The 18,971-nt window shown below is 37.1% G+C and overlaps 1 protein-coding gene across 1 annotated transcript; it reads left to right on the top strand.

Moving 5' to 3' along the window:
- Positions 1-1,750: 1,750 nt before the first annotated feature.
- tmem145 (transmembrane protein 145) lies at positions 1,751-18,845 on the top strand. The gene is made up of 16 exons (XM_043260458.1): positions 1,751-1,974; positions 6,458-6,532; positions 8,363-8,440; positions 8,873-8,959; positions 9,257-9,358; positions 10,852-10,936; positions 11,986-12,057; positions 12,261-12,329; positions 12,572-12,652; positions 12,985-13,063; positions 13,294-13,387; positions 14,741-14,913; positions 15,566-15,686; positions 15,779-15,964; positions 16,648-16,705; positions 16,798-18,845. Exons 1-16 carry the CDS (start codon positions 1,879-1,881, stop codon positions 16,962-16,964), a joined length of 1,623 nt encoding a protein of 540 aa, XP_043116393.1. The 5' UTR covers positions 1,751-1,878; the 3' UTR covers positions 16,965-18,845.
- Positions 18,846-18,971: the final 126 nt, after the last annotated feature.

Below are 18,971 nucleotides of genomic sequence, written 5' to 3'. Positions count from 1 at the left end.
CATTGTGCTTGTAGATGTGAAAGCCATTGTGTGTAGTCCCTTCATGGAACCATGACTAAAACAACTAGAACTGGGAGAGGAACGATAAGACACTTTGACGCCCTCTGGTTATCCGTTCCAGTCGAGTTGTCTCTATAAGCTCTTCTTCTTTTTTTTTTTTTTTTTTTTTTTTTTTTGGTTGGACAATGTAACCTTGAATGCACTGCTGAGCATTTCCACCTTGTTTTTGCCGTTTTTTTTTTTGTGTGTGTGTGTGTGTGTGTGTGACTCTCAAATTGCCTCCCTCAGAGAGAGATTACTCATTCATCTCAAGGGTGTTATATAAAACACCATGTTAATTTAGTCATGTTTAAATGGCCATACCTGTGTTACCGAGGCGAAACTGTGCTGCATCATCTCCCCTCAGAGACACAAGCCCATCGAGTCGTGTTACTGCATTTTACATCTGTTCTCAAGACTAATAGTCAATCTGTCACTGACTTGGAGTTTTAATCAGTAGGTTGGGGTTTTGTTGTGTCACTTTGGATTTGCTGCAAGTGCTTTTGAGCTCCTGTCCTCTTGAAGTCCACTGACGGTGATGTTACGCACTTTAAGTGCAGGCTGTAATGACCACTGCAGTATCATTTTCGTGGGTGCTGATGTCTATTCTCTCCTCATTTTCACTGCCGTCATTGAGTGATACAAAATTCAGAAGGACTGCACTGTATGTCCCAGGCAAACTTTTTGCGTTCAGTCAGACCTGATGTTTTCAGGACAATCTCTGCAAATAAGCACTTTATAGTTGAGTGTAAACAGCAGCATATGTGACCCTGGTCCACAGAACCAGTCGTAAGCAGCACAGGTCAATTTTGTAGCAAAAGACAAACAATGAATTGCTTGGGGCAAAATGTTTAATTTTTCTTTTATACCAAAAGTGATTAGGATCAAGTAAAGCTTGTGTACCATGAATATATTTGTAAATATATTCAAACTTAATTTTTAATTAGTAATATGCATTCCTAAGAATGTATTTTGAACAGCGTTAAAGGCAATTTTTCTAGATTTTCAATAGTTTTTTTGACCTAGATCAATGGAAAGATTCTAGATTCCAAAAAAACGCCCCTTGGTTTTGTGGGTCAGGGTCACATATGGCATGGAGCTTTCAGCTGGCTGAGTTGTTTTCTTTATTGTTCTGTATTTATTTTTAATAATAACTAATAATTATTGATATTATTATTAAAAATGGTTATAACTGCAATAATAGTTATTTTATCATATTAGTATATAATTCTAATTATTGTTATTATTGATATTATCGTTTTAATTATTATTCCTCATGTAAAGACACCATAAGTGCAAACCTGTGTATTCAGAATGTACTGTATAAGCATAGATGACATTTATTGTATAGAGAGACCATCATTTTCCTATAAAATTGTGTTTTGTTTTCCTCAACACAATATTTTTGAGACTTGTGAGGACTGTGGGAATGTTACATGGATAACTGAGAGTATGTTTCTGCAGTATGTGTTTTCCCTGTGTTGATTTATATTTGAATAAATATTTTCTCTGCATCTCTGTGTTCACCTACCCTTTTTTTGTGGCGGGATAACAAAAAGCATGACTAATATACCTTATTAAACCTGTAAAGGAAGGGCTTAAATCGATAGAGACGGGCCTATTTGTGTAATGTTATGTCGCAATAAAATTATCGGCAGCGCGCGTGCGATACGAGGCGCGCTCCCGGCGAAAATTCTGGGGTTGCATGCGTTTGAGGCAAAGAACGGGGACGCGCGTCTGGCAGATCTCCGCCAGCCTTCCTGCTCTCTTCCTCTCTCTCTCACACACACACACAACATCGGGAGGAGAGCGCAGAAACGCGACGGCGGACAGGTGAAGATGGAGAAAGTATTAGGACTCGCCGTGGTGTCCAGCATTTTATGTGTCGGCTCGGTTTTAGGGAAATACGTCAGAGGTATCGTCAACACAAAAGAGGTGAGCATAAGGTTTACGTTTTATTGCTGTTGTGCTGCTAATGGTTCGGAGTTCTCCGGCGTTCTTGCTGCGCATCTTCTGGTGGCTGTTATTAATGGGCTCTCATGGCAAGTGTGTGTTCACGCCTCCGCGTTCGCGCGCATCTGGAAGCCTAACGCTTTAATACGCTTTGCCAAGATCGTTACTCGCCGCTATTGAGTCGACGACAGCGTAATTCGTCCTCCGGGCACGGAAAACACGTTTTAAACGGCGTATCTGCCTACGTTTAACTTACACCCTCCTATCCGCTTTTACAGGTGTGTGTCGACCGGGATGCTCTTCTGGTGGCACAACAGCATTGTGGAATTGCAGTTATCTGATGCTGGTGTCCAAACAGGTCTGAGGTTGTTTAGCTGTGCCTGTAAAGGTGCGAGAGCGTGTGATGTGCGTTCATGTGCGTGGACGTTGCCTAAATCAAACGTAAAGTCGGTGCACAAAATTCACTTGGAAATAGTGCATTGGCGTCGTGCATTGCTGTTGAAGTGCATTATTTGGCGTATATCATTTTTTTTATTTTTAATCGCTGTCGGACGTTTTGACTGCGCTGTGCTTAATGGGAAACGCGGACTGTCAGATACACAAAAGTAAATGTTGGCCTGAAATAAACACTGAGACTGATTTTGCTGCAAAAAGTTATCGCAGCACTTATTTCATCAGAATGATTTAATGAACAGAAATCAGGGAAATTTAAAGACGTGAGGGAACAATGCGTTTATTTCTTTTCAAAACGCATAGCAGGCTTATAAAAAAAAACAGCTTGAAGTGATATTCAGTACTTCAATAGACAGTTTATTTTTTCTAATTTCACTGATGTCGATTTTTACGCAGCGAGTTAATTTATTTAAATTATGATAAAGTATGTGTTCGTCTCCTCCGATTAAATCTGGCAGTTGTAGATGAGTCCTGTCCTGTGTTTGCTGTGGGTAATGTAACAACAACCTGTTCCTGCTTGTATCCAAGTGCTGATCCTGCTCTCTTTTGGGTCGCTGTATGAGATGGTTAAATAGTCCATTAATCTCACTTCTGTTTATTTCCTTACAAGGTCGTTCTTTTACACTGAAATGGACGCATAGACACACTTTACGTTACTGGGAGGTTTAGTCAAGTTAAACATGCCTCTTTAACCAAAGCTTTGCTAAATACTTGTAATGGATTCTTGAATATCTGGTTTCCTGCCCCCTCCCCTCCAACCCCCCTGATAATAAATACATTCAGACCCCCTCTCCCTCATTTGGCCCTTGGACTCATTCTAAACCCCCACTCCCACCCAGTATCTATCTATCTATCTATCTATCTATCTATCTATCTATCTATCTATCTATCTATCTATCTATCTATCTATCTATCTATCTATCTATCTATCTGTCTATCTGGTTAATTTTGTTATTTTAATACATACATTTAATACAGTATGAGATGTAATGAAAATGAGAAATGTTACTAAAATAAAAGCAGAATTACCTCCAGTAAAAGGTGTTTTTTATATTTTATTTTTATTGTTTTTATTTTTATTATTTTTAGTGCAAGGAATACATTTTTATAGTTTCCATTTACGTTTATAATCTATGTATTTCCTGTGTGTGTGTGTGTGTGTGTGTGTGTGTGTGTGTGTGTGTGTACTCCTTCCTCTAAATCGAGTCTGGCCAGAGGGTTGTGTAGGTAACCGCCTATGGGTAACTAACACTGCTACAGGCATATGAGAGTCTTTCTAGGGGCATTCAGATCGACATGTTGTGTGTTACTGTATATGTGTGTCAGTGCATGTGAGTGTATTTATGCGGTGCTCCGTTGTGTTACTTAAGTAATGAATCATTTAAAAGCCCACTGGACCTGGGGTGACATGACTAGTTGATTGGTAATTAATTCTTAATGAGGCTTAGCGAGCGGACAGAGATCTGGAAAGACAGCGAGAGGTGAGGCCACCACTGATTCGGTGAAGTGACCGGATACTGCATTTGGCTATAATGCTTGATTAATGTAGTGCCTGTGTGCCGTGTCTCTCACCCTCCCTTTGGCGGATTCAGTGACTTTGTATTACAATGCAGTATCTGTGGGGTGAAAAAGACGGATGGCAGGGATTAATAGTGACACTTTTTATGGTCCATTCTGCACCACAACATAGACATTCTGCTGTGCAGCTACAAAAGGATTTTACCCTTGTAAACAATCATCTCAATCTTCTCTTTCAATTTTATTGTACTTAATATATAGCATAATACTTTAAAAAAAGAAATATCATTTAAGTCATTTAATATATATATATTATATATTATTAAAGTATTTACAATAATTGTTGTATTAAACTGTTTTGTATTACTAGAGCCCTAAAACGGTTTAAATCATCTTTACATTCATTATACCATTACATTTTTATGGCTACATAATAGTACATTTGGACATAACTTTAAACAGAAAAGAAACTTTTTAATAGCTGTTGGGAGAGTTTTTTGATTGCACCGAGTTTTATGAAAACCGCTGGATATTATTTGATAGACAGACTGACGTTTGAACTGTCGCTGGGGTGGTACCTTTCAAAAGGTACATGTTTGTCCCTAAAGGCTACCTTAAAGGTAGATATTAGTACTTAAATTGTCCATATTTGAACATAATAGGTTCAAAACTGTACCTTTTGAAAATGTACCGCCCCAGTGACAGCTTTTGTACCTTTATTTCTGAGAGTGCATAGTGCTGGCCTGAAGCAAACAGTGAGACTGCGCTGTGAAAAGTTATTGCAGCATTTATTTCATCACTATGAATGAGCATGAAGGAAAATGAATAAAAAAAAAATGAAGGAGCAATGCATTCATGTATAAATGTATAAAATATAGCCTATAATGAATTGTTAAAATAACGTTTTTCACCTAAAAGCTTTCTTTTTTTGCTTAAAAAGCCACATGAGGGAATTCAATAGTAGTAAAATTGGATATTACTTCACATACCAAAGAAAAGGTTTAAGCATTTCGTATTCAAGCACAAATATCAAGCACTCTTCACAACTAGTGGTTATACTGAAATAGTGATTGAAATAGTGTTTCTGTATAAACTTTCTGTATTTGCCCCATTCATCTCCACTTTAAATGCCTCAGTATAATTCAGATTATTTGAAAGTGTCCTTGTTACATACAGTGTAATTAAAAATTAAAGTACTCAGTTATATTAATTAAATACATGTACTTACCTTATGGTTTAGTCTTAAGGTTTGGCCTAGGGTTATTTGCATGTAATTATGCATAATTGTTACTATAATAGTTGGTACAGCTAACGTGCAACAAGGACAACATAAAAAAGATTTTTATGTTAGCCAGAATTTTAAAGAAATTGAGGGATGTAGTCTAGGTCAGTTTTTAACATTATGCTATGCATTCTCTCGGTTGAGCTTAATTGAACCCTTTAATATATTTTTACCACCGTGTTTTTTGTTTGTTTTTTTGACAAAAAATAGACCGCATTAGAAAGGTGACAGATGGGAACGTGAACAAGGACAGAAACAATGTTGTGAAGTCCTTTGGTTGTAAAAACTGGGATTTGAGGACATTCGTTTGTGATACTAGAGGGTTTAGACATCGGGCCTCTCCTGGTTTCTATAGTAGCTGTAAAGTGCATTATGTGTCCGTTGCCATGACAATAGTACAACAGTACTTTGATTTTTTTTTGTATTAGTGAGGGCTTTTTTTTTTGAGTGGGTGTTTTTTTAACTGTCTGACTGGCCATAGGTGTTCTTTTTCGTGTGCTTCTTTTTTAAAGAGACAAGGTGGTCTTTCAGAGGCTTGGTCATGTGACGAGGTTATTTGGGCTCAGTTCTGGGTCAGAGAGTCCTAAGGCAGGTCTCTGTATTGTCAAGGAAACCTGTTGTTATGGAAACCACCAACAGAAGACACTGAAGGGAGAAGTTAATATGGACAAGAGGCTGAAAGCTGGAGCGCACTTAGTGCCATTTTACACTTCACTGACTGCGTGTGTGTCTGTCAGCGTAAGTTCAAGAGAGTGTGTGAGATGAGACCAGACTGAAGCCCTGAACACTGCAGGAACTTATTAACCCTTCAGCTGTTACAGTATAATGTGATATGAAGATTTTTAAACTGCTATCGCTGCATTATATCAGATTTATAGTAGATAAGAATTTTTGCGGTGTGAGGCTCAGGGCTTGGAAGCAGAAGATTGCTGTGGTCCATCACTATTGTATCATTGAGCAAGCTTCAGGGGAAATGTGCTTCTGATAAATGTGCTGTAAGCTGCTTTGTCTGCTAAATGATGTCATGTCTGGATGGTGAAGCTGTTCTGTGAAAGTCTCACGAGATTCACGTTCGCTGCAGGCGCGGGTACGGTTGCTGAGGGGCTCCAAATAAGCCGTGCATGAATGTCGCTCAGAATGAAGGTTACTAGACACAACCACAGCTATGAAACTATTTGATTCCCATCTGTTTCCCTCCCCTCTTCTCCACAGGACTGGGTTTTCCTCACAAGATTTTGCTTTCTGACTGATTTTGGCCGACTGAACTTCAAGTTCCGATACCCCAAGGTAAACTTAAAGACCTGTAGTTGAATTTTTACTCGTGAACAGATTACCAATGTTGCACTAAATCTCCAATACTTTCATGGATGCATAATTAATCAGTAGCACATTTACTCAAATTTTATTAGATATTATAATAATGTGTGCTAATTTTATTTGTTTCTACATTTAGATTACCTTTGCTCTCATTTGATTCCTCTTTACAGATGATCTTTACAAACACAAAGAATTTAATAACACTGTTAATTGTACTCTCTAGCAAATATCAAAGTTGATATCCTTTTTGCACAGCAGTCCATAGGCGTAATGGTTTTTATACTGTGCAAACCCTCACAGAAAACTACAAAAAACATTTCCTCATAAACCATGTTTATGTTGTAGTACCCATGTCATTATACACATGTGTGTCCTCATAAACCACAAATGCCAGTACACACACACACACACACATTATGATATATAAATTTTCATCTAATAGGTAACAATTGTGTATATATATATATATATATATATATATATATATATATATATATATATATATATATATATATATATATATATATATATATATATAGTGCATCTCAATAAATTTCTGGTAATTCGTTGTGGGAAAGTTCATTTATTTCAGTAATTCTACTCAAATTGTGAAACTTGTGTATTAAATACATTCAATGCACACAGACTGAAGTCTTTGTATTCTTATTCTAACATTTAACAAAAACACACCAATTCACTCTCAACAAATTAAAATATGGTGACACGCCAATCAGCTAATCAACTCAAAACACCTGCAAAGGTTTCTTGAACCTTCAAAATATTCTCTCAGTTTGGTTCACTAGGCTACACAATCATGGGGAAGCTTGAAGTCCAGTTTTAAGTTTACACAGTCTGTGATGATTTTTATGAATCTGTGAATCTGAAGAATCTATGGGGTATTGTCAAGAGAATAAAGTGAGAAACAAGAGACCAAAAAATGCATATGAGCTGAAGGCCACTGTCAAAAAACCCTGGGCTTCCATACCACCTCAGTAGTGCCACAAACTGATCACCTCCACGCCACGCCAAATTGAGGCAGTAAATAAAGCAAAAAGAGACCCAACCAAGTATTGAGTACATGTACAGTAAATGAACAAACTTTCCAGAAGGCCAACAATTTACTAAAAATGTTTTTTTTTTTGGTGTTATGAAGTATTCTAATTTGGGTTTTTGTTAAATGTGTAATTAAAAGAATCTAAGACTTAAACTACTTGTCTGCACTGAATTTAAGTTTCACGATTTGAGTTGAATTATTGAAATAAATGAACAACATTCTACTTTATTGAGATGCACCTGTGTGTGTGTGTGTGTGTGTGTGTGTGTGTGTGTGTGTGTGTGTGTGTGTGTGTGTATCATGTTTTATATATAAAATGATTATTGTTTATAACAATGATTGCCTATTACGTGGTTATGTGAAAATGATAGATAATGATTTGATGATTTGACTAGAATTTAATATTGTGCATATCTCACAACATAAATATCATAAATGTCCCTTCACAAACAAAAATATAATATTTATCTAAAATTTGGGGTAACAAAACCAAAAAATTTAACAGTAAGCAAAAAATAAAAATAAAAAAACCCTACAAGGTTTGATCACTAAATTATATTGTCAGACTGTGCCTTTCATCTTTCTTTCTGTCAGTCAATCTCTATATAGATCCAGTATGTCTTTTAAGTTTCTAGATGGCTTAGACAGTTCAAGTATTAATCTCTCTCGTCTCTCTCTCTCTCTATCTATCTATCCATCTATCCTGTCTTCCTCTTCCTCCCTCTATGCCTGTTTTTCACCGAAAGTCCCGATGCTGTCAGAACATATTGCTCTACTTTGATGAAAGCTCTCAGTGGCCAGCTGTGTACAAGAGGCCGGACAAGGTGAGACACACACTGTCAGACTTTGTGTTTGTGTGTGTGAAAATATTGAGTGCACTGACAGACTGCGTGTGTGCGCGTGAACAAACAGAGAGCACGAGCATGAATGCGTGCGTTCCACGCCAGTAGAAAGTATGAGGATTAAAGGGGAAATGTCAGCAGTGTTCTGTGGATTAAAAGTCCAAATCCAGTCTCCAAAAAAGACATGAGTGTCAGTGCATGTGCGTATTTAAATCCAGCACATTTTCTCCCTCCCCGTGGCAGGATCTGCATTGCGGGACTCTATGAAAAAGTGCTCGTAGGAAGCCCCTGCTCTTCATCACACTCCTCTAGTACTAATCTGCTACTTAGTACTTCAGCTCTTGTTATTGTTACAGGCTGTTTGAAATCCGGTGGAGAGCATGTTTGTTAATGGAGGGTTTATGTGCTCCACAGGACTGCTACCAGAAAGAGTCAGTGTTGAGGCCTGAAAATAACCAGGTCATCAACCTGACCACCCGCTACACCTGGTCTGGCTGTATGGTAAGAAAAAAGCTATTAATATAAAGGATTGTGTGATTGCGTGTGTGTCCTTTAGGCTTGAAGTAGCACATCCCCATTCTGCCATAGGTTGAGCTAAATCAAACAAACATAATTAAACATGCCACTGTATTAACATATTTTGATTAATGGCTCATTCCTGTCTCTGCATATTAAACCGGGATAGAAGATGGGACGAAATTACACACATCAACAATAAATCTATCTGTTGAATCGGTGATAAACAACCGCAAGTAGCTTCTGTTTACAGTCTCATGTCTTTGCGTCTGCCTCTGTCAGGTGGAAGGCGAAGGTAATGAAGAGATGCTGAGTTGTGTAGGAGGTCGAAGTTTTCGTTCTGTCAGAGAGAGATGGTGGTACATCGCGCTCAGCAAGTGTGGGGTGAGTGGATACACAGTAAACAATATACGAGAAACTGGAAATGTGCCTGGAGCAGACTACCGTATTCAGAAAGGCATGATTAATGACCACAGAGTGAATAACTAATTGTAGAATTCTACAGAAGTACAAGGGTAAAACTAATTTTTAATGAACATATCAAACAATGTAATTGTTAGTCTGTGAAGCATATGATTAAAGTTGTATCTTGTGAATGAAAATGAGAACTGTGTGAAATTCAAATCAGTTGGTCATGTTTCCTTTTACTGTAAGATTATAATATCATACCGTTTTTATATTATAAAATGTTTATGGCAGTATTTTAAATATACTGAGCGGTGTTGGTATTTGTTTAATAAATCTAATAAAAAGTGTTTTCATTGATTGAAAATGGAAAATTGATGGAAAAATGTGCACATTTTAATGAAAAACGTAAATGTTCTTAAAGACCTAAACAAAAATGATAAATATGATGTAAGTCGAAATATAAAACACTGCACAACAATGTAAACATAAAATCTTGCTGAAAATATTAATAAATATTAGACTATAATAGTACAGAATAATAATATTATGAAGGATTCACTGCAGATTATAATCTAAATATGATTTTCATAAAAACTTTGATGCACTTTGATGTCTATTTTAATACAAAAGCATTGCAACATTGCAGTTTGACATTGCCATTGATAAGTGGAAGGAAGGATGGATGGATGGATGGATAGATAGATAAATAGATAGATAGTAGTGTTGGAGAGGTACACATTGTGAAGAGCTTTTAAATGGGGGCAAAATGGGTTGTTTCATGGATGGAGGCATACTGATGGACGCAGGGCTAAATTCTGTTGGACTGAAGTAAAGCACAGTCCCTAAGGGAGCCTCTCTGCATCTGCTGCCAATTTCTCTTCTCCTCTCTCTTACACTTCCTTTCTCATTGGCCAGTCTTATACCTCTGTATCTCGTAACTCAGTCACTTGATTACTCGCTCCAGCCTTTCATGCTCATTCTGTTCAAATCTAACTCTCCTCTCTTCTCTCTCTCTTCGGCTCTCTCTCTTTGTCCATCTCTCTCTCTCTCTCTCTCTCTCTCTCTCTCTCTCTCTCTCTCTCTCTCTCTCTCTCTCTCTCTCTCTCTCTCTCCTCTCTCTCTCTCTCTCTCTCTCTCTCTCTCTCTCTCTCTCTCTCTCTCTCTGGCCACATTGATTTGGTGATAGGGCATGCTTCATGCACCTCACCTTTTTGGAGTGAGGGAGAGGGAATGGGTTTTTCCTGCCAAGTGAAATCAAAGTGTTTCTCTTTTATTAAGCCGGGCCGAAATCCTCTCAACAGCTAGAAACTGTGCTGCTTTGAAGTCTTTTATAGCCCAAAGATCTGTTTGTGCACTCTGTGTTTGTATGGTCTCTGAAGCTCCCCACTTACTTTTTCTCTCTCTGTTTTACACCTCCTGCGTTTCTCTCCTCTAAATTCCCTCTTTTTCTCTTTCCCCATTCAACACAGGGAGATGGGCTGCAGCTGGAATATGAAATGACATTAACCAATGGACAGTCCTTCTGGACCCAGCATTTCTCTGCAGATGAATTTGGTGAGACATGGGAGGAATTTATTTTGCAGTATGTAAAAGCATAGCAATATGTACCTATTAGAACTATTAGAACTACTAACCTCCGAAATTGTTGGGTCAGTACAATAATTAAACATTTTTAAAATAAGTCTTTCATCCTCACCATTGATACATTTATTCAAATACAGTAAAAATATTTTGAAATATTATTGTAATTTAAAATAACAAATAACATTGAACTGCTTAATATCATTGTGAAAACCATGATACATTTTTTGTCTTTGGTACCAATTTACTATCTACAAAGAAAGTGAACGGTGACCAGAGCCATGCGTTTTCAAGCTCCAAAATGACAAAAAAAATCCTAAAAAAGTAGTCTATGTAAATATTGCACTATATCCTCAAATCTGCATACCAAATGCTGTACACTCATACACTACATACTCGTGCATTTAGCACCCAGCTGTGTAGTGTGTGACTTGTATTAGCTTATTTTGTCTTTTATAATCAGTCTTCTAGCTCCCTGTCTTCCGCTAATTAAAGCTGTGACAGAGTCCAACATCCCAAGCCTTTCTCAGTTATTTAAGTGCATCAGCCAGGTATCTTTAGAGTGCACTTTAATCTTCATTTAAACACACTATTCACGCACCTCAAGTCTTACATTTATTCAACAGCTTTGGAAAATATAAAGATAACAATTTATTGTAGCTTCAATAAGTAACAAAATCCGGCATGTTACTGTCTTTACCGTATGTATCACATTTAATTTAAACAAAACAGAAAAGAAAGTAATTGATTTGTCTTTTAGTTCTATTAATAATTTTGCCATGTTCACTATTCTATTCAATATGTGAATAATAATACACATTTTTGTAGTCCCCTGGTTTATTTAATGTAATTGCAAGTCATACTGTATGGATTTCACATTCTCAGAAAGTTGTACAGCATTGGTTTGAAATGAGAGAGAGAGTAAATAATGAGAATTCTTAGGTGAATGATTTTTTTTTTCCAAGACATTTATCATGCTTATATCGTGACTGTTCTTGTTTTGTTCTGTTTATGTGTTGCAGGCATCCTGGAGACAGACATCACGTTCTTGGTTATATTCGCCACTGTGTTTACGCTGTCTTGTTATTTTGCTTGTGAGTTTTCATGTCCTGGAGGTATAAAAGACCTTAGATGTGTTGGTCTCAGTGCATAATTTGCAAGTCTTATTATTCAGTGTTAAATGAAAAGATATTTTTAGCCATCTCCTCCAGATAAACAGACCTACAGATACTATGAGTCTGTCTGCATTAGCTAGTCGTTTCTCCTCAATCTCTTTTCTTCTGTGTAATTCTTTAAGATAATTTAAAGGGAAGGCAGCTGCTCCACACAACCTATAAGATGTTTATGACTGCGGCTGGAGTGGAGGGTGAGAAAGGCCACTGCACACACTCATACAGATAAACACAAACACACACATTTTTATGACGCTAGGCATTGCGGCGCTGGATGCATAACATTATCTCTTTTGTCATCCCTCCTTTCTTTCATCCTTATCTCCTTCCCACATTCAACTTCTTCCTCTGTGCTCTCACGGCTGCTGCTGTGACTTATCTCTCTTCCTTCTCTCTTATCTCTGGCATCCTTTACTTTCTGATTCCTTTCTTTTAGTCTTAAGCCTGCTTTTCTTTTGCATTTACTGGGGCCTTTATGCCAGAGATGGTGTTGGGAACGGCAGCCTCAAGATATTAGGTAAGAAAAACACTTTATCAATGAGTCAGATACTCATTATGGAGAAAAAAAAAAAAAAAAAACCCTGGTCGGGTGGTCTTATATCGTTCTTAAGGGTTATTTTACAAAAATGCACACATCTTCCTATAAGAGGTTTTTGAAAAAAAATTTTTTTTTTAAACAAACTACAAATATTGTATTTTAACATTGTGCTAAACAGTATTACAGTGCAGTATACTCGGCGTCACAGATTTGTGTGCTCATGACTGAAATTCATTCTTAAATGCTGACCTGATTCGTAACCTACTTGTGGTCACCTGTGTAACTCTCTGTGGCTGTCTTCCTCTCACCAGGGAAATTACTCTTTTCTGTGAGCTTCCTGATTTTCTTGCTCATGCTGATTCTCCTGGGGAAGGGATTCACAGTCACCAGGTAGGAGGCCTTACTTCTCACATAATGTGGGTAATGACTTACAAGGCTAATCATGCTAATGTGACCCAGATGTCAAGACAAATCTGCATCCAAATTTGAGTATGTGCTGAATTCAGGAATGTACTTATGGTGCTGATTTTCTTTAAGTCCGCAGGTGATCCTACATGTCTTTTGACCAATGTTTTTTATAGAAGATGACTTAGTGATAATCTCTTTTTTTTGACTTCTAGGGCAAGAATAAGTCACAGTGGCTCTGTGAAACTATCCATTTATATGACAGTATACACCATCACGTACATCATCCTCTTCATATATGAAGCAGAGGTAAGATGTGATTGCCTTAACTTTTTTCTTTTAGGCTGACAGTATAAACTGAATATTCACTACTCTTCAGGAGTTTGAAGTCAATAAGGTTATTTATTTAAATGTAATTTAAAAAAAAATACATACTTTTTAAAATATTTGAGGAAATACAAAAACACAACTGTTTTTCAACATTTGTAAAACTAAGATGTGTTTTTGGAGCAATAAAACAGCATATTAGAATGATTTCTGAAGGATCATGTGATTGTAATAATAACTGCTAAAAACATCTTTCCCATCACATCAATAATTTACTTTAATAACAGTAATAAAAATGTTTTACTTTATTTTAGTTTAACTAAATGAGTGTAAAAAAATCAAGAAACAATTAAAAATGTTACTGACCCCATACTTTTCATAGACAATATACACTGTTAATTTAATTAACACAATATCATTTTTTCTTTTGTTTGTTTATTGAAATAAAAGGTAACATTTCTGTATAATGCATTATAAAGGTAGCTTTAATGCATTAATTATGCATTGTACAAATGTAATGTAAACAATTAATACATTATAACACATCAATTTATTAAATTCAGTCAATAATTATTTGCTGTAAGATATATATTTCAATGCACATTATGAATAATTCTAATGCATTGAACTCATTAATAACCCTTTATAATATATTATATACATAATAGGCATAAAGGCTTTAAGTGAAGGGTTCCAAATAAAATGTGGAAACAAATGTCTTATCTGTTATATTTTAACAGAGATTTTCAGAATTTTTTGAAAATATAAATTGCCACAATTAATTCAGTTTAAATGATGGATGCAGGCAAATAATATACAATAGATAACCACTACAGAAATGCATGCAGATATCCAGAGAAATGTCTATAAATTTCCATATTACGTAATGCATAAAAAGACGTAATGAGGAGTGGTCATCTTTGAGCACTATCAGCTGCAGTTTCTCGTGCTGCACCTGAGAGCTACTCCACTCTATACATAATGTAAGGCTGCGAGATGAAGTTACTCAGCATGAGCATGTCGTGCTGCTGTAGTGTGCTGTAATGGAACCCAGCAGATAGACAGATAGATAGAGAGAGAGAGAGAGAGAGAGAGAGAATGACCCAGATAAGCTCTTGCAGTATCATTGAAGAGCTCCTGTTGCATCTTGTGTCAATGTCACCCTTTGCTCTAATGCAGCTTTAGATGTTTGGATTTAAGGAATGTTCCGCCAGTTTCCACTTATGCAGCCTAACAGATTGTGCCATGGTGGGGCTTAAAACCATCAATCATACAGATGGGTTGCCAAGGGCGGTGATTTCCCTGTTCCCACTCCCACTGCGTGTGTGTTTGTAGTTCTTTGATCCAGGCGAGGTGCTGTATGCTTATGACAGCCCTGCAGGGTACGGTCTAATGGGTCTGCAGCTGCTTGCCTACGTATGGTTCTGCTACGCTGTACTGGTGTCCCTCAAACACTACCCTGAAAAACAACCTTTCTACATCCCCTTCTTCGCTGCGTACACTCTGTGGTGAGTTTTGCTGTAATACAAAATGTATTTACATTTAATTAGTTTGATGACAAAACATGATTATGCAAGAGGGAACATAAATTGTTTCAAACCTACTTATTTGAAAATGCAACTGGCGGTAAACGCATTTTTACTACAATTTCATTAGGCATGAAATTCACCCTATATGTATTCTAAATGTGCTATTTATTTTACTGATTGATCTGTTTATTCATAAAACTGATTTGCTGATCGCTTTCGCAGTATGGAATGAAAATGGAATAACATGGATATGTCACAATATGGAAACGAAAGATGTGGCACTACTTTAATAGTGCCGTAAACTCCACTTATGTTTTCATCATGCATAATAGTTAAATTTACGATATTTAAGCAAAAACTTTTCCAGGTTAAAAGTTTTGTTCAACATGTCACGTAAGATGTCTGAGAGTGACACTCCTGATATCAAAGGCATGGGTTTTGAATCATTGGAAATGTGAACTCAAAGTAGAACAATTTTTAAACTTAACTTTTAGTCTTTTCATGAGACTAGACTGAAACTGTTTGTCTCTACTTTGATTCAAAGCTCTCCACAGCCTTTGCAAATCTGTGAAGAAGATTGACAGTATAAAGCTTGTGTTCCTCTTTTCATCCATTACTTTTTCACCCATAGGTTTTTTGCTGTGCCAGTCATGGCTCTGATTGCCAACTTTGGCATCTCTCGCTGGGCCAGGGAAAAGATTGTGAACGGCATCCAACTTGGCATTCATCTCTATGCTCATGTCGTCTTCCTGGTATGACTTTTTTGCTTTTGTTTGTCGTTACTTCATTTATTTAGGCTAATAATATAATAAAACACCCTGCGTGACTAATCCTGTTGTTTTAGGCCATCACACGTCCATCAGCAGCCAATAAGAACTTTCCTTACCATGTGAGGACGTCACAAATAGGAATCCTTCTCTCCAGTCCTAAAGGTATGGGGGCGGAAAGCTTCCCTCATCACGCCTATGGGAATAGCTCCTTCCTGGGAGACTCTCAGCCAAACTTCACAGAGCTCTTCTCCATCCAAACAGTGAGTATTAGATGTCTTAATGTGAATGAAAAACTGATTTGAATATCAGCTGAATAGAAGTGAACTCGTTTTGATGATAATATAATCAGGCTGGGCAGCTTTTTGAATAAAGGTTCCTTTATTTTGAAAGGAAAGTTCACCCAAAAATGAATTTCATTGAAACATTTCAATGAGTTTATTGTTTAATTGGAATGGATTTGCAGAAACGTACAAATTTTTTAAATTTACATTACAACACTTGATCATCGCTGGATGCTCTGCAGTAAATGGGTGCCGTCAGAATGAGAGTTCACAAAACTAATAAAAACACCACAATAATCCACAAGTAATCCAGTACACTCCAGCCCGCTTTTCTTGTTAAGCGGAAAGCTGCATTTTTGCTAAATAAACCAATCTTGCTTCTAACTAAATACCAAAATTGTTCCAAAAGTCAGAAATGCTCTAACCATAACATGGTCTCTTCTGAATCGAGAGAGAAATATGCACAGATCAAGTACCATTTAAAAAAATTAAAAAAAATTCACTGGATAAAATGTTATTTTGGCAAGAGGCAATGGTTTAAATGTAAAATGCTTTAATAATGCATTTACTACAAGCACACAACATTTCTTTTCACACAGCATTAACTGTTGGACTGAAGTTTGTGGTGATTTTATTAGCTGTTTGGACTCTTATTTTGGCAGCACCCATTCACTGCAGAGGGTTCACTGGAGAGCAAGAAACTAACCGGATGGCCTGAGGGTGAGCAAATTTTCAGCAAATGTTCATTTTCAGGTGAACAGTTAATTTAAGACCGTACTTTCATATAATCCATGCCATGTTTCTCTATTGAGGACCCTGTGAAAACGATAGACGAGGCGGTTGCTCGGAAGGGACCGGAAGTGCCAAGGAACAGCGAGCACAAGATCATCACCACAACGGCGGACCTGTCGTCTACATTCTCCCCTCTTCCTCCTCCCATACCACCACGCAGCTCCGCACACTCTCCCCCTCCTCCTAGATTAACGTCCCACTTCACCGAGTATTTTAGTATGCAAGGGGCCACGGGGATGGGCTCCAATGCCTAGAGCGGGCCACAGAGGAACGGGCCATGCGGAAACTACTTTCAAACATCTATGAGGTGGAAAAGAGTTCAATATTTCAATAGATTAAGTTAAGGCAAGCGTGAAAAAGCAAAGCCATTTTCGAAAAAAAAAAAAAAAAAAAAAGTTACCAAACATCCATATTGTTGAATTTGTAAAGAGAAACGCAAGCTGCAGAACATCAAGAGAGAGTGGGGCATAACCTGCTCACACAGCCCCTAAAAAAATAAGAAGCAATAAATATTTCAGTGAGACGACAGAGTCACTGGAGAGAGATAATATACAGGCAGTGCAATAGTGACAGGAGACAACGTGAATCTAGAGTATAGATATTTCAAGCTTAATGTGACAGTAGGATAGCGATGTGTACAGTAACAGTACAGTGAGCTCTTGACATATTTTTTAATGCTTCGTTCATTTCAAGTGGTGCCGTTAATATTTGTATTTCCATGCCATTTTAATGCAACAGAACAAAGTATTCATCTCCCTCGTTATTTTTGTTTCTAAGTTTTTTTGGAGAATTTATGTACACATTTTGTCTGTAAAGTTGAGATAATTTAGGGTTTATATATTTTTATTCACATTGAATAAAAGCAAATACAGCTAGAGACTTTGCAACCTGATGTTAAACTGCAATGGCAAGATACTTGTGGAACAACTAGGCCGTATTTGTAAACCATGCATGTTTGTGCTTTGTCTACATTCTGATATATTCAATGTAATTTTGGGTGTGTCTAGTTTTCACAACTAGCGGTCTTCATTTTGTATGCAGTACACACTTGTTTATAGATACAGTACGTAGAGAATATTTATCGCAAACGGATGATGAATGAGGACTAGTTCATCTTTATCTCAGTCTTTCTGTATCGTCAATTCTGTGCAGGGTGCGTGGAGTTCAAAAACTATTTGAACAGTTCAGAGTTCAGATTCAATTTCTGCAAACTTCGTTACGCATTTGTACATTTAATAACCCTCACAGCGGTCTTCTGCGGACGTGAAGATCCGCCTTTATTCTGTCAGTGAGTAGAAAGTAAATTCATTCAGTCCGCTGGGGTTATCTTAAGGTTTGTTTACTTGAGTGTATGATGAAAATATAGCTCTACTCCTACAGAAACACTTTGTATTGACAGCATGGAGCACTTTACCGTTTTTGAAACACTTATTTCATTACCATCAGAAACCCGTGGAAATGCAACCATAATGCAATACAGTGAAAGACAAACGTACAAGTAAAATGAGAAGATTTTACCTGTAAAATGTCCTTTATCACTGCTGTTTTTTCTTTATTTATTGAACAAACAACCAGCCGTGGGTCGTATTTATGTTATATATCAACATATCTTATATAATCTCCATCTGAAATCGATCTGCTTTACATATAATCCTATAGGTTATGTACAGAATAATGACATATTTATATTTGATTTTTTTAAAGAGAAGAACCATACTTGAATCATTAAACCTGGGTTCCCGTGGTTTGGTTGTTTGGATGTGCTTGGGCCTTAAGCCATTTCTTTAATAAACACTGAACTTGTTTTGTCTGGAAGCCATCAGAAGATTTCAAAAGGCTTTGCCATGATTTTTTCCTTCTCTTCAGTGAGTGTGCACAGCTAACAGAGACGAGAGCACACTTTTTGAATGTATGATAGATATATTAGCACATCACATTAGGGAGCACAGAAAGATTGAGTTAAGCACATTTCTGTTGCACTGTTCATACTGAATGCATTGTAATAGTGTCAAATGACTTGGCAGTGCATACCCTTTTTGCCAAATTAAAATGGTCTGTTTTACAACAATAACTTGTTTGCGTGTGTCATTTTGCAGTTTGATTAGCAATAAAAAGAGCTACAGTAATTGCAATCCTAGAACTCTGAAGTACAACCAACTGCTGAGCAAATCATCGTCATCGCGCTTAGTTTTAC

The sequence above is a fragment of the Puntigrus tetrazona genome, chromosome 16, assembly GCF_018831695.1.
Source record: "Puntigrus tetrazona isolate hp1 chromosome 16, ASM1883169v1, whole genome shotgun sequence".
Lineage (NCBI taxonomy): Eukaryota > Metazoa > Chordata > Actinopteri > Cypriniformes > Cyprinidae > Puntigrus > Puntigrus tetrazona.
The sequence above is the reverse complement of the archived record's forward strand: the minus strand, read 5'-3'. Positions and strand labels throughout refer to the sequence as shown.